This window comes from Patiria miniata, unplaced genomic scaffold (genome assembly GCF_015706575.1).
Source record: "Patiria miniata isolate m_02_andy unplaced genomic scaffold, ASM1570657v1 HiC_scaffold_19, whole genome shotgun sequence".
Classification (NCBI taxonomy): Eukaryota; Metazoa; Echinodermata; class Asteroidea; order Valvatida; family Asterinidae; genus Patiria; species Patiria miniata.
This window is the reverse complement of record NW_024037057.1, coordinates 6,934,424-6,959,353: the sequence shown is the minus strand read 5'-3', so window position 1 is coordinate 6,959,353 and position 24,930 is coordinate 6,934,424. Positions and strand designations below refer to the sequence as shown.

General features: G+C 41.9%; 1 protein-coding gene across 1 annotated transcript; it reads right to left on the bottom strand.

Annotated features, from left to right (window-relative positions):
- Nucleotides 1–124: 124 nt before the first annotated feature.
- On the bottom strand, nt 125–24,615 carry LOC119726079. The gene is made up of 4 exons (XM_038197695.1): nt 24,573–24,615; nt 13,242–13,452; nt 2,313–2,495; nt 125–1,573 (listed from the first exon to the last, which is right to left on the bottom strand). The coding sequence occupies exons 1-4, from the start codon at nt 24,613–24,615 to the stop codon at nt 1,435–1,437; spliced, it is 576 nt and encodes a 191-aa protein (XP_038053623.1). The 3' UTR covers nt 125–1,434.
- Nucleotides 24,616–24,930: the final 315 nt, after the last annotated feature.

The following is a 24,930-nucleotide window of genomic DNA, read 5'->3' as shown; positions in this document are numbered from 1 at the left end:
TATTTCCTTGTATAAATATATTATATCCTCTTCATTTTGAAGACAAGACCTTTAAGTTAACAATTTTGGATATTTTATGTACAACTTTGCAATAACAATTTCGAGAAGTTATTAACCGAGAGTGCTGATTTCGAAGGTCTTGCCTCCCTTTTAATCAGTACATCTTCCCCAGATAAACTCATTTCTTTTTATCTTAATATAGGCCGAATGAGGGCGCTGTATATTCAAAATATTTTGGGTAAATATCAGTGAATCCACGTGTGGTTGAAAAATAATTGTATGTAGTTTTTACATTAGATTGAGAAAAGTTCAGTTAATTGCTCTAAAACAATGTAAATTATAGCGTTTGTTAAATTAAAAAATGTCATCACTACAGCGCCCTCAGTAGTCTGGTTCCCTGACCTGACAATTCCCCGACGCCATGACGTAAGATCGCCACTGGACTTAAAATAGGCAAGATGACCCTTTTTAAAAGGTAGGTTTCGTTTCCGGTTTGGCTTTGTCATTAAAAGCTTGTAATGTTCGAACAAATCTCCACCGACTAAAGTACTCGCAGTCAAGTCCAAATCCGTTCAAAATTGCACGCAACTATTCAGTGAGGCGAAAGATGATGAGTAAAAAGTTCTCATTTAGTACCTTATAGAAAAGTTAACAATTAACAGATATCCAATACGTATAGTCTCCAAACGTGCACGTGTATTGACTATTACTCATTGTACGAATTGAAAACTCCAAAATCAGAGACTACAGCCGGCCTCAGGTCGACCTTGCGACGACACAGATCAGTCGGCAACTGACTTTTCCGGATCAAGCTGCGCCTGAGCTACGACCGTCGGGAACATTTCAGTCGCCGATTTTGTGCGACCTCAGTGTAACTGCAACGATATTAAAACGATCGGCTTCAGTTTGCGCTCAAAAAAAATCAACAGTCGCAAGAGTAGAAAAAAATTCAACTTCTGCGACGTGTTCCGCGACCATCACACGATTTCTTCTTTTGTGACCTGAGCGTTTTCTGCTTGATGCCGACGGTTCCGTCGTGGCGCAAGCAAATCACGGGTCGACCTGAGGCCGGCCTTAGACGTTAGCAAGCCCGAACGATTCAAAAAATTCGAAGTGTCGGATGACGAAATATGAGACATACTTTTCTTTATAGCCCGAGGGATGTTAAACATTATACACATAGAAGAAGTGAACTGCATTGGAAAGATAACTCCCAATTTCTTATTAATCAGACAAAATTTGCAACAATTATGAAAAACGGACTTGCCAATGTCCGTGTCCATATGTAACCTGACATGAAATTTCGACTCGTAAAAGTTCCCGTCGGCGGCACACGAAGCATGTCAGTTCTCGTGTTACAACACCAATGCGCAGTGCATGCGGTGAATAAGTCCGAATTTTTCTCAGAGTCCAAATTCCACAGCACACCGCAGACTACCACCAGAATTGTTGCTTGTCCTCCAGCACAACCATGGGCACTACGAGCTGCTCCTGGCTGCCTGTCCTTTCACAGAGCGGTTCGATCTGGTTCAGTTTGGTCGCCTCTAGTCGCCGCTGGGTCTTCCGTTTCGTCCTGTAAAAAAATTACGGGTCACGAAAGGTTATGAATTTGACTTAGAGCGCCCTCTGTTGACAAAAGCACAATCGCATCATGTGTAAGAAAGCGGATGCTATCTGGCCGAGTATAGCGACATTTGTTTTAAATAATACAATCCAAATACACGTTGTGATTGACCCGCGTTTATTTGAGTCTGTGCTGTCAAGAAGTTCGTGCGTAATTTATAAAAAAAATAATGAGGTATATATGACTACATCAAGACTGTAATATTGATTTAAATACGTTTTGCATATGCTTGGACGCCATTGAATGTGATGGTAGAGACCTTCCTTGAGCTACGTCAAAACCGTAGTCTTTTCGGCCAACCGGTTGGAGAGTATGAGAGGCATAATTTCAAAATAAAAATGACCTCTTATTTTACAATGAACCATTCAACTACATGTTAAGACTAAACAGTCTAAAACAGGCTACTTTCAAAACCTAAATGAAAATCTCCCTCTTAAGAAGTATACAGGCGTGTACATATGTGCATGTTTGTCGCAAAAGTCTTTTGTCGCACACGAATTCAATTTACGCAGTTTTGTGGCAGGCCTTACACGAAATGGCGCTCGACGTTTGAAAAGAAAAGAAACATCTGCATGCCATCTTAGCCCTGCAGGAGCTATCCACGGTCACAACCTTGTGTCATTAATTTAATAAAAGTATCAGTATTATCTTGTGAAATGATTCCAAAATCAAGTCAGAGATTTCTCACTTAAAACAGTCGCAGAAGCAGATGGCGTCCAGGCAGGCGTCCTTCCCGTACTTGACACGTCGCTGTAGCGCCCCCACGCAGGGGTAGGTGTCTGAGCGACAGTAGGTGAAGACGAAGATGATGGTTAGGAGGCAGGCCGTTGCTATGCCAACGTAGATGCCTGTCTCTTTAATCGAGCCCCACCTGGATGGCAAGAAAACAGAATCAACAGTCGGAGAGTTTATCGATCGGAGAAGGGGCTGTGTTTATCTTGTATACGAACGTATATCTAACCGCGTAAGGTAATAAGTCGTAACGCTGAGTGGGGAGGATTTCCAGCGGGCAAAAAAGGCGGGAAATCTAATTTACGACTTGGCTCCAGACGAATATCTACGTATGGTTGGCTTAAATTGGGTTTCAAAGTTTGTACAGGCCTTGGAAATTATTGATCAGTTTTTGGAAACCGAAGACGCTGAAGATTTAGAATCGAGTGAGAAGACACGAGTTACCATAGTTGGTGGATGTATCTTTTAGACTTAAAGGATTTGGCTTTAACCCTTTACTTACATAAATACAAGAATCCTTCAAGTTTGGATTTTTTTGTTTTTTTTTGGGGGGGGGGGTTGTTAAATAAAAATGGAAAGTATTATGAAGCGTCTCAATTTATGTTAACTAAATCTCCAAGATTTCAAGACGTTCCTAAAAAAAAATAGTTTAAGTATTCCTTGACCAAAATGAAAACAGCTAAAATAAAAGTGCTTGATAAACTCAAACAGTGAACCAACACTTTACACAACGTCAATTCGAAACCTTAGCCTGACTACAAGCTGTTTATTCGATGAACTTCCTCCAGGAAAGGTTTAATCCAGGGAAAATAGTTCGAAAAGAAGAACTCGAGAAGAACTCAAGCTTTTAAACATCACATTTATACCCATATTTTGTGCAAACACTTCACAAAATAACAACGTGCGTGTGTCATGCACTCCTAAGAATGCCAACAAATATGTCTTCATTTTAAGAGCAACCTCGGTCTCGCGTCTTAAATGATGAGAATGCCTTTCGTAGCGTGGGACCAAGTCACATACACTTAGCTATCAATGAAAATGGGTACAAAAACGTGGTTAATATTTCAGAGGAGTGCGTGAGAAACGGAGCATCTTTCTAGGTGTGTTCTGACGTGTGGACTTTGCTCGGTGTATCAATCGTAATTTCCAGGTCGCACCGTGGATTTTCATTGTACGCGCGTGTCCACATCGGCTCGAATAGGCGATACATTTTGCTCTTATTAATCCAATGCATGATTGATGCATGATATTAGCCGATACAAACTTACAAAGTTTTTTGATAAATGCATTCTCTTTTAAATTCATAGGGTGTTTTAAAAAAAAAAACACTATTAAAACTGGAGGATTTAGGAGTGCTAAGGTTAAAGTGTTTTCCACTCTTACAAATTTGAAGCATAAAGCAGTATGCCTGAAGAAATATTTTTGTCCTCAATGTTTAAGGTCCGGGGAGATGCGATTAAATTGAGAATATTTGAACTGGTATGAAAAAAATGGCCAAAATTATTATTTTTCTCAGAAATATATTTTGTCAAGGGGTAAGGACACCAGGTATTGTCATTAAAGGGATATTGCGTCCTGAAATGCGCCTAATTGGCCTACAAAACGCATTTTAAACGAAATGATATAAATTGGAAAAAGCATTTAAAGTAGGATATAAACTTCTACACAACCATCCTTTAAAAACTGGGCGTTTTGTGTTGTACTTGCGAGAACCATGCGAGAAAAACTGTTGACTCTCAAAAAAATCGAGCTGTTGAGTGTTAGTTGTGAATCCTGCGGCACAGTGCATCGCATTCTGCGGACGTGCAAGAAACAACATGTGTGTAACAGCGATGTGTGTATCATGTGACACACACACAACGTATACCGTACATTATGTGGACACTGGAAATACGTATGGGTATGCCACAAAATGTCCGCCGCGTCCGATATAAACAACCGGGGTGTTCTCGTCTTTTCTCGGGAACGGTAAGACATTTTAGGTTAGTTTCCTTTCAACCAGACCTTTGAAATAGGTTAAGTGAACAATCCAAAACATCAAAGTTTCGGGGATTTCAGACCGTAATTCCCCTTTAAAAAGAGTCTATTTCAGTTCTTGAAATACGAAAATAGTTTTCATAATTGTATCCTTTGAAAAAAAAAAACGTTTGAATGAAGTCAGTTGAATATAAAAGTACGTGTGCATGATGATCTTTCAGAATTGTTCATAAGGTGGAATTTTCAGAATTGACCTATCGCGGTAGAACTATCCCGGTAGAAGCGCGTTAGAAGCGCGTCGACGCAGCTTGTGAAATATTGTCCAATTAAATGATATACAAATGGACGCGGAACGCGCAACATCTGAGACAAACAAAACTTAAGTGTACAAAAATCCCATAGGGTTGTCTTAGGGGTGTGGCTTACTCGCAAACGGCGATAGGTCAATGGACCGATCCAGTAAGCTCCGCCCTTTGCGCACGTTTGCAAATTAACACGTGCTCCTCTCCAATGCCACGCTGCATTTTCTTTCCGCGCGCATCATACGCGCGTGCACGCATGTCGGACTTTAGTGCACGCACGTCGGACCTAAATCACGGCTGTGATTGGTCTGAACACCATGGGGCGGTGCTTACTGGATCGGTCCATTTGTTTCCCTGAGACGGAAAAGGTCACACACCATTTGCTCTCCCTTTAGTCTGCGTGACTCGTTCAGAGTCCAGTGATTCATCAAGATTTGGAAAGATAAATGGGGCCTACAGGTGCATCTGAATGAAACATACTGCCATCTGTCCCGCACATTTCTCGATGCAACTATGTTTCTCTCTGCTCCGTGGGTGAATCAGAATTTTTTTAATTTCCTGAATTTCAGGTGCATCATTAATAACCTTATCCCTGATACATGGAGCTTATGACTGTGGCGAAATTATGCTTTTTGTGCGGGTCTCAAAAGTGACGCCATCAAGATTTGTTAGGGATGGACAAGGGTGCAAAAAAGGGAATAAATCAACAATAACAAAAATGGAACATTGAGTAGTGACGTTTTCGTACGAATTGTTACGACTTTTTTTTTTAGCCCGAGTCTACCCCATCTGACGTGATTCTTTTCTGTAGTGGCGTACATTGTTACAACTCGAGGAGAAGACTATAAAATAAGAAAACGACTGATGTTATTATTAATATTTATACCCACACCAAAATGAAACTATTTTAGTAATGTGACAATGGGTTGGCTTGCAATAACGAATCTCTAGCTCTGCTAGCCCTGCCGGTTCGAGGATGCACGGCGTCGTTGTAATACACACGCTTCGCTGGCCTCGTTTCGAGGCTCTGCTTGCACGGTCGTTCACCGTCTCGAGTTCGGGTATGTGACACGCGGTGGCGTAAGTCTAGCGTTGAAAATGGCCCTCAATGAAAGTCTACACATGAGCTGGCGACGGCAACCGCTCACGCTGAATTTCGAAGTCGTGGTCAACGCACTTTCCGGATACGTCTTAACCTCTACAACACCAGGACTATACGATGACATAAACAAGCGACTTTCATATTTTGTGTAGGAAAAACGTGTAGGGCAAAATTCATGGCAACATGAAGTAACAATTCAAGAACATCAACATGATCTGCAACATAACCCCTTTCAACGCACAGTCCTCTGCGAGCAAATTTATCCGATAGCTTCACTCACCACTTACTTGGCACACTTGAAAAAGGTTAATGAACCACCTTTTAAGATGGAGCCGCTATGATAGTGTTCAAGTTAATAACTTTTACATATTAACCCATTACTTTCGACAACCTTTATTTTGATACACCGTGCAGAATGGTATACCGAATACATAACTGTATACTTTTGAAGTAAGATTTACTTTCTCATGTTAAAAATAAAGTAAATTTATACTCTCGTCACGTTTCAAGTGTGGAGTCGATATTGCCTCCTCTTCTGTTGACCCGCATGGTAAATTATCTCCTGATTATAATGCACGATGTAATTGTTGGTTAATAATGTTCCTCTATTTTTCTTTTGGTTGGGATCATTGTACTTCTTTTCTCCATTGATTGTTTCTCTTGCTTGCAATCTCAAAGGCAGTAAGGCCTAAGAAAATATGTCCAACATCATGGATATCTGCTTACCGTAACGTTAAATTATTTAAACGAATAAACACCAAATGAAGCTAATACAGTATTTCTACATGCATAGGCCCCTATTTGTGTCTCTAAGGCATCGTTGTAATTTTCGAAATTTAAGGTCCATTTTGAAATAAGCCGTCACTGGATGTCAGCCCGTAAGTTGCTTTTCTTACATTTTAGAGATTGAAACAACACTTTTATGATTAACAACCTCTTTTGCAACCCCACCCTCCCAACATAAGAGAGTATATCCCTCCGTGTATCTACGAAAAAAAGGACATGTGGCCTTGGTCGAGACAGGGGGAACTTTAATTTAGATGGGATAGAGGAAATTAGGAAAACCCAGGAGAATCACACATAGAAACAAGGACCAAAATCTCCAATTTGTCAAAGAATTCGACACGAAGGCCAGGCATGTCAATTTCGAAGTCTGGAATTCACAAGAGCTCGGAGTGCAAAAAAAGGTGTTTGCCCCATAGATGCTTATGTAGTTTAAAAACCACATTCAGAATAGATATTGACAAAGCAATACGTAAGAAAAAACCGCCGCTTTCCATCAAAAACCTTAACTTTCTTACGATCCAATCGAGTTACGAGGTACAGAATACAAAATAAAATTGCTACCTTTCTGCACTATAAAATCAATTTGAGATCCAGAGCAATTAATATCTTGCACCCGAAAATCTTCCCCATGCTTTTAGAATTTGACCACATAGAAGTTAAACTCGCAAAATGGTTGGCGTATTAAGGTCACGTGACGCCGAATCAAGAGATGCTTTTCAAGTCCGACACGCAAGTCAATCAAAAATCGCTTTCCCCAAACTAGAGGATGAAACGTTTTTGTCACAATTCATTAAGCTTATCACGACTTGCGAAGCCTCTGTACTAATGACGTCACACTTTGTCTACATGTGCACTTTCCTATGGTACGTGCTCAGTGGACCGTGGACCCCCGCTGGCTCCATAGGAAAATGCACATGTAAACAAAGTGTGACGTCATTAGTACAGAGGCTTATTTCAAACGGTGTTTTGGTATGGACTGGACTGCATTGGTATGCCCGGACATCTGGATGCGCAAAACGGCACAAGTCACATGATAAAAAGGCACACTTTCCGACGTCTTGTATGCCCGATTGTGAAATCATCATTTTACTACGGAAATTTTCCCCATAGTTGATTCTAACCAACAGCCATTCACCCACATCGACCGTCAACCGCTCATGAATGCCGCTTGGGCGCGAGAATTTCGCAACAGGAAATTCATTATTTGACGGTGACAATTTTACACACTGTCGAGACAAGATGACATTTTTCACCGTTCGGTGCACATCCCAAGCTGTAGGCGTTATTCGTCCGTGCTGCGTGACTTTTAAGTATCACCGACAATAGGTAGAGAAGCACGTTTGCTGTCCGCAGGAGCGGGCGATCACACGGCGCGATAGCCGTTGGTGATTTCCCTTGTGCCCGGCGGCAGCGATTAAAAAAGAAGAAGCCATGTGTTGCTATGGTTACTCGCGCCAAAAACCCGCCAGATACCAATCTCAACAGGAGCGTGTACCATGTTAAGACGGAGGATTATTAGGGCACTGGGGAGAGGATGCAGAGGGCAAATAGTAGCGAGGGTTAAAACTGAAACAGGATTTGATGGTGCAGGCGGACTTTGGGTGACAAAAACGGAATTACTGGCTGAAGAGCACGGAGAAAGAGGCGCCTTTTTTTTTTTTGATTGAGACATCCTTAACGTGTCAGCCCGATGTAATTAAAGGCTGGCCCCGAGTCGTCCCAGATGGATTCCATTGTGTCAATATGTTTTAGGATATTGGACACACGATCTTTGGGGGCCGATCCAATTTCTTAGAATTATAGGTTAGAAGTTCAGAGTGTGCGGAAAACTCGTTGAGGGAATTGCTGAAGAAGACTCGCAGGTCAGTCGATTGCAAGCCCGTCCCCCACCCTCAATCTTGGTGAAAATTTAATTTAAAAAGACGAATCAAATTAAATTCTACAGTTTGACACGGGGGTGTTAGGCTCTTATTGACATTTCCTTGAACTGCACTATTAAACAACAACAAAAGTCAAATCTACAGCCGAGTAAAAAAGCTACATAATCTTAGACCTTTCAACAAACTTTGCATCTCTACTCTCCCCCCCCCCAAAAAAAAAATTGTGACAATGCTTCTGGACTACGAATTTGATACTGTAGGAGTGTTGTGTTTTTGTTTTACGTCAACAACTGCAATCACATTGATTCCCCTGGTAATTTTTTTTAAATGTCTAGCATTCATCCGGCATTCGCCGATTTATATACAGAGGGTGCCAAAAAGAGTGCAACATTCAGAAAACAAATTATTAAAACTGTTTAATGTTTTTTTTTTCCCCAATGAAATTACATATTACATTAACCACTTCTCAATCCACTCCTTTTTACCCAATTCGATTTGGGTCCCTAGATCCAGAAATACAATGAAATGGCGTAAATTTTACTTGAACCATTCCGACCTGGACATGGCTGAATCTGGGTTAAGCATTGAATAGGCATTGAATAGACATAGTATATGAAGTTAGTGACGTCACAGGCGAGAGTGGCCTTTGTAAAATTTACACCCTTTCACTTAATTGATTGTATTTCTAAATCTAGGGACCCAAATGGAATGGGGTAAAAAGGATTGCCAAATAGTCATGCTTTAACGTAATATATAATTTCATTAAAGAAAAAAAGCAGTTTTGATTGTTTGTTTTCTGAATTTTGCCATTTTTGGGGCACATTCTGTAGTTCTAATCTCCGTTCACAGCAAGACAAAATTCCTTCGCGATGAAAGCTGGAATGCCATACCCGTAGGCCAGGTATGATACCTTCCACCATGCCGTGCTTCAAATTGCACAGTATCACCTGTTAGCTAAAATAAATAATAGGGAATTTGCATCGATCTTGTTATTCCCACGACGCCTGGCATTTTGGTGCCCTCGGTAAACAGTGCCAAATTCGACACTTTCGAGAGACCATCTTCATGAATTTTTTATACACTATCGGGCGATGATAATGCAGCTTACCCGTGTGGCTTTCGATCTCAGGTGTTGGAAACAAAAATACGATTGAAATTCAGATGGGGGAGATGGGGGAGAGCCTGTCTCAACACGGAGTCTCCTTCGAGTTGTGCCCCGGGGAGTTTTCATTGATACCTTATGCAAGCGAGAGGGTGAAGCTTTTTGCTTTGGACAATGTTTTGCTTCACTTGGTGATCCTGGGTCAGCACGCACATGCACTTCTGTCTGCGCACTGCGCGTGCGCATGAACTTATTCTTGAGCGAGAGAGGGCGCTGTATGATGACGCCATTTTGGAGGTGCAAACAAACGTGAATCAAAAGTTATTAACGTACGTTCACACAATACTTCACTTAATTTTTTTTTCGTCGTCGTCGTAGTCCTGAGAGTCATGAGCGACTCACTGTGACCCTTTTGATGATGGAGTTCCACCTCTGCCTATCCAAAGCTGACCGGTAGGCTGAGGTCAGAGACATGCCTGTCAGCTCCTTTAATTCATCAGCCCAGCGGAGTTTCTGTCTGCCACGTGAACGGCTGCCTTCAACATTTCCTTGATCAATAATCCTTCTCAAGATTATCTCCTTATCTTCTTGAAACATGGCCCAAATACTGCAGTTTGTTTTTGTCAAATCCTTTGGCACACTATCATCCCCAGTCAACTTTCTGACATTTTTTTAAAGAAGATTATTACTTATAATTTAAGTTACTAAATTGCTTTAATGAACGGGATTTTTAATTCGCTCTAGAATATGACCTATTTTTTCGTGCCTGGATTACGGCGGTAAGTTACCCACAATGCACTGCGTTTCCTGCAAAACATTTTGTGGAAGACATCGGGCGATCTGTAGGATCACCGAACCGTGGGCATTGTTCAGCCCGTGCAGCGGCGTTACGGGGTAATCATATACGATAGAACTGCCCGTCTGAATAGTGACATTCAGTCAGTGACTTAGTCAGCGAGGTAGGTACGAAAACAAGGAAGAGACATCGGAACCAGCGATTTTTAAAAAAAGATCAGGCGATCTCAAGAACACCGAACCGTGGGCCGTGTTCAGCCCGTGCAGCGGCGTTACGGGGTAATCATATACGATAGAACTGCCCGGCTGAATAGTGACATTCAGTCAGTGAATCAGTCAGTTTGATAGGTACGAAAGTACGAGGAGACATCGGAACCAGCGATGTTTTAAAATTTCATATTAACCTAAATAAATCAACAACAAACAAACCCAACTGCCGTAGCATATTAATTTGTTCAGAACTGAAGGTCCGTCGCAACTGATCCACATTCTCAATACTTTATTGGATTCAGCCAGCACTTCCTACCAAGGGCTCAGCCTGCAGACTGTTATTCCAAATTTTTCCCGCCATCAATAATTCACATCTCTGGAAATCGATACCTTCCATTGTGAGGTGCCGCGCGGAAGTAATTCCGGCGGCCTTTTTACTATTTTCTGTCATGCCCTGGTCGCTATGACAACCCCGTATGTAGCAATAGTCCAATTAGCCCTGAAATCATTTTCTTCATGAATAAGATATACACGGCGGGGCGTGAGGAGGGGTGGTTTTTTTATTTATTTTTTTATTTTTATCAGTTTAGCCTTCAGTGCATTCCAGCGGGCGGTCGTGTTTGTGGACATCAGCTGCTTGGTTATATAGCTCGAAAGATGATTGCAGGGTGTGTGTAGATTAAAGACTTGGCTAAGGTAAAATCTACGCTACGAATCTCAGATTTTTTTTTCACAACACTGTACAGAGTCTAGTTAGCTTCTTGTGCAGCTTTGAAGTCATATGCCTTGGATTAAAAATAAATTAAGCCCAAGCAGGACAAGACTTAAAGGGAATATACAGCATTTGCAAACATCGAAAAATAAAACTACCATCTTTTTATGAAATACTACACTAGGATGTTGGTAAGTGACAGTCGGCCGACCAACTATTTTTCAACTTCTGCTCCAAATTTACCAATTTTTTCAGACCCAATTTTGTTTGCTATTGGTTACATGTTCATGAACGGGTTCAGGCCAGCTAGACTGGTTCCCTTACCTTACAATTTTCCGGCATCTATAAATTGATCCATTTTATCTTTAGTGGAGTCAGGGAACCAGACTACTTGAACAATTTTGTTTCTCTTGGTTTTTCCAGCATTTTCGAACACAAAACTTCAAACATGTCACTGTAACAATATTTTAATCTATCATACTAACCCCTCAAATAGTTCATTTCTGAAAATTACAGCAAAATCCAATGATGTACATCCCCTTTAAGAACCAATGAAAGAACGTACATAATCAATGTAAACTCGTCAGTGTACCAACGTAATAGTTGAAGCATTGTGCCAACTATTGTACAAAATGTCTTCATTGTTTCGTAACAATAGGACAAAGTGTATCCGCCATTAGTGGAGGCCTCCCTGAGTGCACATTACTCATTGGTGTATTTTTTCCCCTCAGGATTGGTATAAGCTACGATACCCCACTTGCTATCATGCACATTGTGATGTATGCCTTCATCGTAATACATTCTGATCTTCTTTTCAGTTCAGCCAAACTTTTTGTGTGTGCTTCTGTTTAGCATAAAATCCGTAGAAGTTGGCCCAAATTCTGGTGGTGCTCGGCTGCTTTCTTTGGTGGTGCTGCTAATCACGCACCCAAGAATGCTAAGCATTGAAAGCAGCTGTATAGCAAAAAATGGTTACCAGGGAAAACGCCCTGCTATGTCTATAAGCATATAGGCCCCAGCTGATTTGTGTGCAGCTCATAAATATTCTAAGCTATACTTTCTGTTTATAGCGGCTGCACATGAAATTGAGTCCGGACTGGTTTCGTGTATATAGCTGATTTGGAGACAGCTGTACGCCTAGCTGTAATTACTCTCTGGGACTGACGGGGACTTTATTTTGAAGCTCCCCTGAAGCTACTGGCTTAAGAAAGGTAACAGATAAATTAACAAGAGTGAATTTGAAGGACAGCCAGCCCATGCGCTTGCACCTGCTCTGCTGTCACGTACGTGTTCATACAGCTCTACCTCTGGGTTCGTCATTAGCACGGTAGGCCTACCGTTACATTTTAAGGTTTTGACTTGTTATTGATAGAAAACGTTTGAGTAATTATAATGTGTCCATGTGTCGAACAGTGAATAATCTTGAGGACGATCGCAACATACACTCGTCATTAGCGGAAGCCACGTACGAAAGACCTCAGGAAAAAGCTTTTTGAACTTGTTAAAGCCCGGAAAAGGAAGTTCCGTTTTGGGTTGCCTTAAATGTTCCGGAAATCGCTGAAAGGAGGGTTAAAGTATGGGAGGTTTGTATTATCACAGCGTCGGTCGAGTAACGTTAACAAACAATGTGAACATTTACTTAAAGTAACATGTTATATAAAAATGTCTGGTTTCATTATTTTGCTCCAAGAAAATGTCGTCATTAATGTGTGAGTTGTATCTTGCTACAATATAAAAATGTCATTTTTTAAGGAACAGGATTTATCTAGTGTTTATGTACTGAAAATGGTGTCGTACGATTGCCCTCATTCGTTCCATTAAGGCTCATTGCTGTTCCACAGACGCCATGATACTTCCCACAGGCTCTGACTTAAGCCGTGTCCAAATTAATTGGCTTCGGCTAGAAATTATACACGGACCTATGGAAGCCACTGGTGAGCGACTACAGTCACTTCGCATAGAGACTCGAGTGCGTTATTGACGGCCGTATCAAAGTCATTCGGACACGGCCTGACTTACTTTTGTTCTGATCTGACCTCCCCAGTCTGGCAGCACTTTTGGTAGTCTGGTCCCGGTCTCCCGTCGCTGCAGCACTCTGTGAACGTGTTGAGCGAGCCGTCCTCGTTGTAGGCCGGGCAGTAGTATGAGTTACCGGGAAGGTCCCTGGCCTTTGTGGGGTCCACCATGCAGAACGTCCCGCTGGACAGAAGCTCTGTCGACGCGGTGTGAACTGCGGGGACGAAATGGGATGTAAAATATCATCATAAGTCATCACTCATCACATGTCAGTCACGAGTCGATCACGTGTCTTGGCATGAGTCACTCACAATAATCACATGACAGTCACAAGGCAATCGCAATTAAGGTAATCTCAAATCGCCGTAACTCAATCACAAGGCATTCATATTGGCAGTTACCACTCAGGATTTATCCAGATTCAAGTAAATTAGTGACTAACAGTGGAAAACGTCCGGGTCCGATTGGACCCGCAAACTGGGTTCTATTTGGCCTGACACATTTTCATGGTCCAAATGACACGTATTTGGGGTCAAAATGACACTTATTTGTGGTCAAAATGACACTTATTCGAGGTCAAAATGACACGTATTTGGGGTCAAAATGACACTGTTCCGGGTCAAAATGACACTTATTTGGGGTCCAAATGACACATTCGGGTCAAAATGTTCCGAAAAAAATTAGTCAGTGAAGTGTCATGTTGACCCGGGAAAGTGTCATTTTGACCGGAAAAGTGTCAGGCCAAATAGACCCCATATTCCGGGTCAAATCTTATTTGTGACCCGACTCTTGACTTCACAAGAGTAACTCTTTGTGACTATGACAGCAAGTTAACAAGTTTTCCCAAGTCTTATCTGAAAAGGCTGTTTTATTCAAAGCAATCTGATCCCCATCGTGTCTCCGGCCTTTGTTGTTGAACTCCTCATAATGAAAGTGTTCAATATTCAACATTCGATCATTCGATTACGATGGAAAATCACTCTGTAGTGGTTATAGAAAAATTTATAGAAAAATATATAAATGCATGTATTCCGAAAGAAGAGTTCTCTCTCTCTTGATTCAATTTGTGTATTTGCTGCAACATTCGTGCAGCTGATGTATAATCTATACTGCAGCAGGTGCGTAATGTAAAATAATATAGAGTGCGTGACATTGAGACAGACTCGGAAACACGTGAGGATGAAGGTCAACAAAGACAGGATTAGCTCAGTTGGTAGAGCACAGGAACCGTAATCCGGTGGTCGCAGTTTCAAGCCCCGCTCCAGTCCATTTCTTTTTTTTTCAACTGTGTTAAAAATTTTAACAACGATCCTAGTCACTCTCCCTTCGAGGTTGACAGAATTACTTAAATCCAAGACTTTTTAAAAGCCAAACCAGACAAAACTGGGACCCGCATCCCGCAAATCGCCGTCACAAGCCCAACGCCGTATCTGCCAGAGTACTATTTTACTACTGTTGATGTCGATGATTTATTAGATTATGCGGTAGAAGTTAATAAAAATATAACTTCAATCAGGTGATGACATATTATGGTTACTGTCTGGGTACGGTAGCGCCACAAAATAGCCTCGGGACCAGTATACGTTATCAGAGAGTTGCATCTGAAGATGACAGATTTGTCGACTCAAATTGAATAAACATTTGGAAATTCGTATTGCATTTTTTTGGGGGGTGTGTTGATGACAAAACGAAGACAGGTAAACCAGTTAAATGCCGATGGGAACCAGTTAATGTTTTAATGTTTTCTTTTGGTACAATTTAAGAATTGGTGGGCTATCGTTTTGTGTATTATTGGATAGGTCATAAATTTGTGGAGTCATTTAAAAGCCAACAGAAAAAAGACGTATCATTCTGATATATTGCAAACTGAAATTGCTTTTTGATGAATCATTCAGTCACAACTCACTACTGTTTTTCTTTGGCGTCGCGAGACTAAGAAATTGCAACAATGACCTATGAAAACACGATTATCTTCACAATAAACAAAAACCTCCCTTTAAAAGAAAGAGCGACAGTGCATATCCTCAATGGACACCTTGTGTTGGCTGCATGCCCCGGGCGCGGCAAAGCAGTCATCTCGCGGACTTAAGATGGGATCGCAAACCCTCTTTCAATATTTTCTCTCGGCTTACCGACAGAAGGCCGTAGTAATCCCGACCTCTCGGGCAGCTTTTAATGTCTTTTTCCCCACTGGGAGGGGACACTCAAGGTAAAGAAAAATCTGGAAATGTCATCTTTTTTCGCAGTCGGGCGAAGAGGCTCATAGTACACCGACACCCAACGCATGTTCACACAGTCGTGTTTTACTATACGCCTGAGGACAACCCATTGTGTTTCCCTTTGTCCCTCTAATATAAAACTTTCCCATAGACTAAGCACATAACCGTACGATCGAGGACCGGTTTTAACAATAGGCTCCGTCGTCCGAGGATCAAAGGCCCCTTTGTGCTCCTTTTGTTGTCTGTCTTCGAGCGTAATACAATACAAGAGCACGCACCCAAGTGTGTATTGTCTGCAATCGGGGACCCCCTATTGTCCCTCTTTTGTTTGTACTCGAAATTTTTAGGAAGACATACCATATGTTTTGTACACGATCGCCAAATTGGAGACCTTCGGAAATTGGGGATCGTAAATATATTGTCCTCTATTGTTCAACGTCCCCTATTGAATGCAGAAACAAACTAAGCATAATGGTCGGTCTAATTCTTTGGACCAGATATACCTTTTTTCACGAGAAAGCCATTTTAAATCGTGTTCCCTGAATCTCTTACATGAATTTTAAACCTGTGAATGGGATGGTGCCAGGCTATTTTATGATTGGAGTGTCTGCCAAGCCTCACTTTCGTTTCTTTTTTTTAATGTGGCTTAAAACATTAGGTCATGTTTAATCACAAATGTTTGATTATTCATCAGAGCAGACTGGTATTAATTTGAAATGAACTTTTATTTCATTGCTTTCATTTCTACTCACCTTGCAAGTTCCGAAAATGCCGAGTTTACCTCGCTTTCAATTCGGGCGATTCACAATGCAGTGCGCCACAAAGAGTTTGCCATGGAGAGTCAATTTTTCAGGTTTACGGTCGACAAAACATGGTCCATTTGCATGAGAGTCAGAAGACAACTTGATCTAATTTGTTATAGGTTGGAGCATAGTGTCTGCCGCCTTACAAAAAAAACACCATATTGATAAGAAGAAAAGGACAGGGTAAACAGATCCTCGAATCATACGCTTACGAAACTAATTTCAAACAGCCCACGCTGTGAATTTGTCGACCATCTCCCACAATGCACTGGGAAAAATGAACTCTCCGTGGCAAATTGTTGGTGGCGCACTGCATTGTGAATCGCCCGAATTCGACTCGTGCTTTAAAAGTCTACAGCAGCTGATTTGATGTGGTACTGGGTCACTGACTGGTTCCCTGACTCTCACTCGTGACTAACCCTGGTTACCTATCTCACTGACTAATTGTGAGTTGTGACAGACTGTTTGTAGGCTTAGGAAGAGATCCGGGCAGTGCTATTGTATAGGGTTACCCCGAAATGGTCTAAATCCGGTGCATTGTGTAGACCACATGCATGAAAAGACTTCCAGCGAGTAGCACTCTGAATCCATCGAAGAGAATCATGTGCACTCTGGGACCAGCTCTACAGCTTGCCTTGTTTTTTATTTTCTCCTGAACGTCGGCAAAAAAAATCTTCGAATATGAAGCTTTCACTCCACTCCAATCTAACCACAAACGGGTCTTTGTATTTGATGGGTTGGGCGGGCTAGAGAGAGCCGAATCTTGAGCTAGAGGTGTTCCGCAAATCTAGGGTTAATTATACCGCCCGCGACTACCCTATAATTTCACGCAGCTATAATTTCCCCAACTAATATGACAAGCAAGCCCCTCCGGTGTGATAGATGCACAGCACTCTGCGATCATTCCTCCAGTTATTACATCCATCCGCTACCCTCCAGATCTGAAGTGCCATACCGGCGCACTCGTGTGCGGAAATTGCCCTTCGTCGAGTAGATCGCCCGCGCGTCTGGCGAACTGTGCCGTAGCAACTTCAGCGCGAAATCCGACGACACGATTTAGCGGTGAAAATTGGCGGACATGTTTCGGTTTCTCGTGCGAGTGTCACAACCGATCCGTTTGGGATTTTGTTTTTAATATAATATACGTGTCGTGGGAGCGATCGATATTTTCATAAAGGAGGTGGCGGCGAAGAAATTGGTACAGCGAACACGATCCGCGCCTTCAATATTTAGATGTTTATGAAAATGTTTAGTCCGTGACTGAAACAGTTTCAACCTGGTACGACTTGGGCAGTCCCCGCGGTACTCTGTCATTTAAAAAAAGAGCTTCGCATGACTGTGTTGAATTTGGACATTGATGGAATAGTATGAAGATTAAAGGATGAAATGTAAGTCCATGACCTATGACGTATGTCCTCACGTAGTTACGTCATGAATAATTCTACAAAATTACGCTTGCAGAGATAAACATGAACGTCGCTCTTTTTTTTTTACAAGCCTGTCATTCCAATGCTTTCGTTATCTTGTGTCGTTTCTGCGTAACGTTAAATGATACTCAGTTGAACTTCTACCAGAGTCCTCGGGTGGACCGGAAGTACGTCAAGCACTGCAATGCATTGTGGGACGATTCCCAAAACGTTAAAAAACGCCGGAAACGCGTCTAATACTGTAAAATGTACCGTGTTGTGAAACACGTACCACTTTCGATATTATACAGAGTGTGTCCAATATAGTGCAAAATTCAGAAACAATATAATTAAAACTAGTTTATGTTGTTTTCTTCAATAAAATTACATATAACATTAAAGCCTGACTATTTCTCAATCCACTCCTTTCTACCCCATTCCATTTGGGTCCCTAGATCCAGAAATATACAATCAACTAAGTGAAAGGGTGTAAAGTTGGGTTGCTGAATCTGGGTTAACCACTGAATAGGCATTGAAATTGGTGACATCACAGGTGAGAGTGGCCCAAGTAAAATGTACACCCTTTCACTTAATTGATATTATGTCTGGATCTAGGGACCAAATGGAATGAGGTAAAAAGGAGTGGATTGAGAAATAGTCAGGCTTTAATGCTATATATAATTCCATTAAACAAAAAAGAATAAACAGTTTTAATTATTTGTTTCTGAATGTTGCAATTTTTGGCACACTCTGTACATGCCATGGAGTTCTACCTCCATGTATGCATATATACCCGTGCAACAAAACCCACTCATTTTCACCGCAAACGTGTTTCATGTTCATACCTTTAAAATACGAAGATCTTGGATGCAACGAAACAAAAGCCCCTCTCACACTCCCTACTATACCTGAGGCCTTGGCCTGCATTATTATTCCTCAGGCGTGATAAGGAAAAAAGAAGAATCCCCGTGCCATGAATTGCCTCCGTTTTCCCGCAGAAAATGGCATTTAATTTGACTTCCATAAAAACACGCGCTTGGGCGCATTTCCCAGGTCTGCGCAGCAGTTGGATCAAAGAATTGATTTGCGTTGCCATCAGCACGGAGACACGTCGTTCCCCGCTTCCTTTTAATACAGAACGGGTCGGTGAAACAGCTTTAATTTAACTTGCCGGCAATGTAATTTGAAGTCCAATTAACAATGAGTTTCCCGAACTGAAAATTTCATTTCCCTGCGTTGATTATATGAATCATATAATCAGACGGAACGACAGACAAGAAGGGGGCCGGGGGCACTTTCTTTTGAATACGGATGATGTACATTGGTAATGAGCTGTTTCTAAAATATGATTTGTATTAGACAGGGTGAGTAAAAAAACCCCGAAACCCAACTGTTGTTTTATTGAAGCTCTGCATGTAGCGCTTTCAAAATCTAGGATATAAAAGCCCAATTTATAAGCTTTCTTTTAGTACAAGAATCATTCAAATCACTCAAGTTCTTTTTAAGTTACAGAATTTTAAACACAACCACCGTTTTAAGGTTCTGTTCTAAATCTACCACAGCTATATTTGGGGTGTCGAGATTTAAAAGCTCTCAAAAGGTTAGGGTTTTCCCTTGAATTAGCCCAGAACTTGTCAATGTCCACTGAAATGAAAGTGGGAAAACCACACCACAAAAAAGATCTCATCCCTGTCGAGGCTTGACAACCTAGAAACAGAGCAGAAGTCGTGGCAAGGAGAGGTTCAACGATGTAATACAAGACCACGTAAATCATATCCGAACGGAGTTTTCCTTCCCCCCCCCCGAAGAATAGGAAGTGATTGCTCTGAAGGCCGATAAGCAAGAGGAGATCGTTCCCGCCCCCCTCGGCGTAAGTTGATATTATCGGCAAATCTCTAGTTGCCGTCTAAATTCCTTTCGCTTTCGATTTTTTTTAAACGCACGGGACACGTGCACCAAAGGACTTCAATGCCAAAACGTGGCGCTATAATTTACCCACAATCTTCCTGCTTTTATATTTTCAAAACGCATGGGGTAACCGAACATAATGCTGCAAACTGGCGCCATATTTAGTCTGGTACCCTGAAGCACGATTATATTGAAACACTGGTTTACAATCGTTGTTACCAGGCTAGAAATCGCCTGCTGGTCTATTTAAACCCAATGGGTTTGGGTCGAGGTGAGTGTACTAGCTGCGTGATAAGAGGATTATACGGGGAGGTCAACGATGTTCGTGCAGTGGAAGCAGATACTCGAATCGCTCGGGAGTGGAGTATTGGCAACATTGTTGGGACCTTCCTTCGAAGCACGTAAGCTCTGTTTCAAACAGCCAGTTCGGGCACGCGTTCAAATCCAGATTTGATGAATTTATTTTTAACATTCTAGGTTGAATAAGCTAAATTTCCAGGCGGGCCTGATCGTCGCACTGCCAAAAAAAAATACGGGGTTGAGCTGATGTCATGTGATATTCATATCGAGTCCCTATCGACTGATTTAGTGCAGTGTTCACTGTAAACCCTAAATGTCAAACTTGTGAACGCATAAACGCTTTTTTGCAACAGTTGAAAAACATTTCAATACGTTTAAAGGGAGATATATGCTATTTACTTCAGTAAAAGGCCTAGGTTAAATTTTGAGTCAGATATTAGGCATCCATTTCCAAAACAACGCCTCACACAGCCAGTTTAAGTTTTGCAGCTAGCTGCGTAACTGAAAAATGACTTTAAGGAAAACAAAAAACAATCCTTCCGTTTAACGCCTAATAACATTTAGGAACACTTAACACTTTGTTGAAACGCTTAATTCCTATAACTTCCTAAACAGCGCCGTTCACGAGACGTTTACCTTTACAATGTTTAAACGCACGAGTGACATTGACCAGGCAGACTAAGTGCATTTGCAGTTGTCGAAGCGAGAAAATGATCCACGCCACGTTGGCCGTTTAACACGGAGTGACAGCCCGAATTGATGGGAAAGGAAAACGAGGTCTTGAAATGCTTTCCGTGTAAATTACGTCGGTGTCAGTCTGTCCATGTGTTGACACGAGCTGTCGGTTGCAATTTATATCCAAATGCGGCATGTTGTTTGCGGTAGGCGGCAGCCATTTTCTGCGGTGCAACAAGGCTCGCGCGAGTCGCGCTCAGGTAATACGCACGCGCGCTCCTTCGACCAATAGGAATACCAAAATGCGCGTTCGCCTCGTCTTTAAGAACGCGTGCAGTATGCGCGTGAGCGTGACACTAGTGCAGTAAAAACTTCTAATTCTGGTCGCCGGATTAGTGACGGTTGGAATGAAATTCGGTTTATTTCAGTATGAAGCCAAATGTTCGTAACATTAACAGTCTGAGGCGCACTCGGGATGATCCTCATGTTTTTATTGAACAATTTATTCATGAATCGCGACAGAGGTGTAGTCACATCCATCACAAGTCAGTCAGAAATAACGGGGGGAAAGTGGACAAGGACAGAAATGCCCTCGCCACAATTAATTTGAATTGCCTGTCATTGTCTTATTGTGATGACTTGTGAGGAATTTGGCTACAAGTCTAGACAAACAGAATCAGAAATGCCCAAAGGAGGATCTCACAGTGATGCGTGAGATGGACGAAGACACAACTCGACCATCAGTAGGCCCATTTCTGAATCTTCCCAGTGCCCCAAAGCACCGTCAACACAATCCTAAAGCCTTATACGCGCCCGACTTGGACTTGGATGAGATAGAAAAGCCATCAAATTATTTTTTTCAAATCAAGAGAGAAGGGTGCCGATAGTCACGCGTCTCGCATAAAACATTGACAGGTTCCTTTCAGCGACCCGCGCAGCGAAAATTAAAAAACATGACATGAAACGGCATAATGACGTTACCCGTTGACTTCGTTATGGGTCACCCTTCTTTCTACTGTACAAAAATCAGATAAATGGTTCACTATATTATCAGGACTTAGGCACGAACGATGTCAGTATCTTCGAACCTATATCATTTTTTTTATTGTTCAGAAGCAGTGGCAAGCGCATCGTAGAACTGCGAAATCGGCACGGGCTAAACCGAGGACACACATAATTATGAAGCATCATCGAGTAATATTGAGGACAGGAGTCAAATCGAGGGCGACCTCGATTAGAAAACGCGTACAAAACCAATGGGAGCTGTTGCCAAAAAGTTGAGTATAAACAAAAGATCGATGATGAGGAACAATGGGAAATCCTCGATTTACACCATAAACAAACCTGCTCTCACTATGCATACTTTATGTGGACCTGTGAACAAAAGAGGTCTACAGTGTGCAGGAAGCGTGAACGATTTGTGGACTTGCACACGTCCGCACTAGGTTTCCCCTCTCTGGAAAACAGGTTCAGAGGCATATTTGTGTTAGGTTTATCGTCGCAAAATGAAGAGGAACACTCAAGAATATCATGATGAAAAAATTGGATTGAAAGAGTGTTCACAATGCAAGTAAAATGTTGTTTCCCCCGGTTTTTCTTAACCATGCGAACGAATTCAAAGGAATGTCCACAGTAGGTATGGAAGGTAATACTATGTATGTAAACACCGGCAATCGTGAACTGGGGACAAAGGGTTAGGGCACAAACAAAGGGTCCACGATTGACCGATAGTCCACGATTGAAATTCGTGTACAAAACCAATGAGAGCTGTTGCTAAAAAGTTAGAGTGCAAACAAAGGAATGACCATAAGGGACAATAGGGGGTCCACGATTGCCGGTGTTTACAAAGATGGGTGCTAGTGAGTATGCGCACACCGGGCAATCGTGGACCTAGGACAAAAGGGTTAGGGCACCGTGAAAAAATACGTCCACGATTGACTGAAATTCGTATACAAAAGCAACGAATGCTCTTGCTAAAAAGTAAGTGTTCAAATAAAGGAATGAGAATTAGGTACAATAGGGGGTCCACGATTGCCGTTGTTTACAAAGATGGGTGTGTACAAGATGGGTGATCTGGTACACGGTACCCTGTGGAGACATGGGTATAATAGGGAACAAAAGATTGTAGGCTATACGTCTCCACAAGGCAATTTATATAGGTGAATACGTCTCCACAAGGTTATCACGAAATAGAATATGGATTTTACTCAAAAACTAGGAATTTCCAAGGTGTGTTGATCCGTTGCAAATTGAAGTATTTTATGTAAGGGATATTAAGTCCGAATTTCAGCCCAGGAAATTAATTGCGGTTAAAATAGGAGCATTTTGAAACTAGATTTTCAAACTCAATTTTTTTAGTCCAGGAGACAAAAACAATGACTCCACAAGGATACAAATTCCAGTATGCGCATGTGTGTTTGTGTGTCTATCTCAAGAGTAATATACTGTATATTGACGCACGAGTCCACTTCGTTCAAACGCCGTGAGGCGATGGGACTTATATGAAAGATGCTGGGGTCAGAACGGCTCAAAATCGATGTCCAGGCCGATCGTACCAGTTGTTCTGATTTGCTGTGTGTGGTCGGCTGTTCGATATCGCGAATAAGGTCAGTGTATCGTACGGATGATGGCCGTGTCGTGTGTAAGTCTACCTGATTTGGGTTCATCCGTGGTACGGCATGGTTCGCACGAAGTCAGTTCTGCAAACTGGTGCCGGCGGCTTCAAGTCACGAACGACCCCCCCCCCCTCCCCATTTACTAATCCTATAAGACATGATTTCGTGTCATATTCGTGACATTCGCGCGGCTGATAGCTGGTAACATATCTGCTGAATACTTAGTAGAACAGAACCCTTAAACACCATGTCAAATCCATTTTGTTTCGGCATGTTCTTCTTTAGGCTACGAGGAAATTATGTCAGGTGCTTTTAAATGTATCGAAGCTGGCACGAATTCAGCGCCAAATTGTCCGCTTTGAAAATCTATCACATGGTGAACAATATGTGTTTTGCTTTTTTTTTTTTTTTTTAACTGCATGGTTACTATATCCTAAACTCTATTGCTTGACCTAGTTTTGACATTATTATGTGCCGAGTACAGATGTTTCTGGAACCGTAAACAAAAACGATCATCAACATTGTTGGGGGCATTTTTCAATCAAAATATACGGGTATGCTGGAGTCGCAAAATGAATTGGCGACATTTGGTTGGAAATAGTTGCTGCAAAAAGTGGACAATTAAAGGGTGTTTGAAGCAATCGGTTAAAGCAGAATTCTATCTTGAAAACGATCGACAAACGCATTCTATTCCAGGAACGTGCAGCATACAATCCCATGAATTTGACAAGTTTCAATTCTGTGTTAGAAACCCCCTTTAAGCATTCCATTCCGTCCAAATATCACATCTGTTGCTTGAATAGTTTTCACAGGTCAAAACAGCAGCAGCAACAACAGCGACAACAACAACAACAACAACAAAAACAACAACAACAACAACAACAACAACAACAACAACCAACCAACCAACCAACCAACCAACCAACCTTTAAGTTGGGAATTGCTAGAGTAGGAATCGGATTATGTGATGCATGTTGGACGCCCGTTCAATCATACCTCCTTTTTTTCTCGATGTTCCATTTGTGTGAGGAAAATTTATCACATGTAATAGTTTCGAAGTACATTAAACCGGGTGTAACGAAAGCAACGTTATGAAAAATCGTCGCAGATGAAGGGAAGATATCTCAGACTATCGGATAAATAACTACTCACTGCATGCAGTCAATTAATTATCACCGGATATAACAGAATGAATTACGGAACATCTATAAGTTAGCAGTACCACATTTTTTGGTGATGCACTAGACATGAGAACTTTCGGAAAATGACACCTCCCTTGACAACCATTGTTTTATTCTCCATAGTGTGCAACACTGCCCATAATATCAAAGGGAAATGCTGGATTCGAACCAATAGCATAATATTTACAGCTGTGTCGTGAAAACTATTTAATATGACTTTGACTTACCAAAGTTGAGGACAATCGCGAAAACAACTTGCAGCTCCCACATGATGAATAAATAAATATTCCGTTTTCCGCGAACCAACTGACTAATGGCGTCTCCCGAGAACACTTCTCGACCGGCTTAGCAGCTCGTTTCCCCCCGTAACGCCAGGGCTGGTAAGGTCGCTCGCTCGCTCCTTGGCCCGTGGTGTGTTTTTATACAGGGGAGCTTTTGTAAGCCAACACGCGTGTCACAGAACGGAGGTTTGGCCTCGATAAACACACGCACGCGTGGCGGCTCGGGCTAGAATGTGTGGGACCGGCCGGCCTGCCGTATACCTCTGCTTCATCGCTCGCGCTGCCGCGCTCGGAAAATCAATCG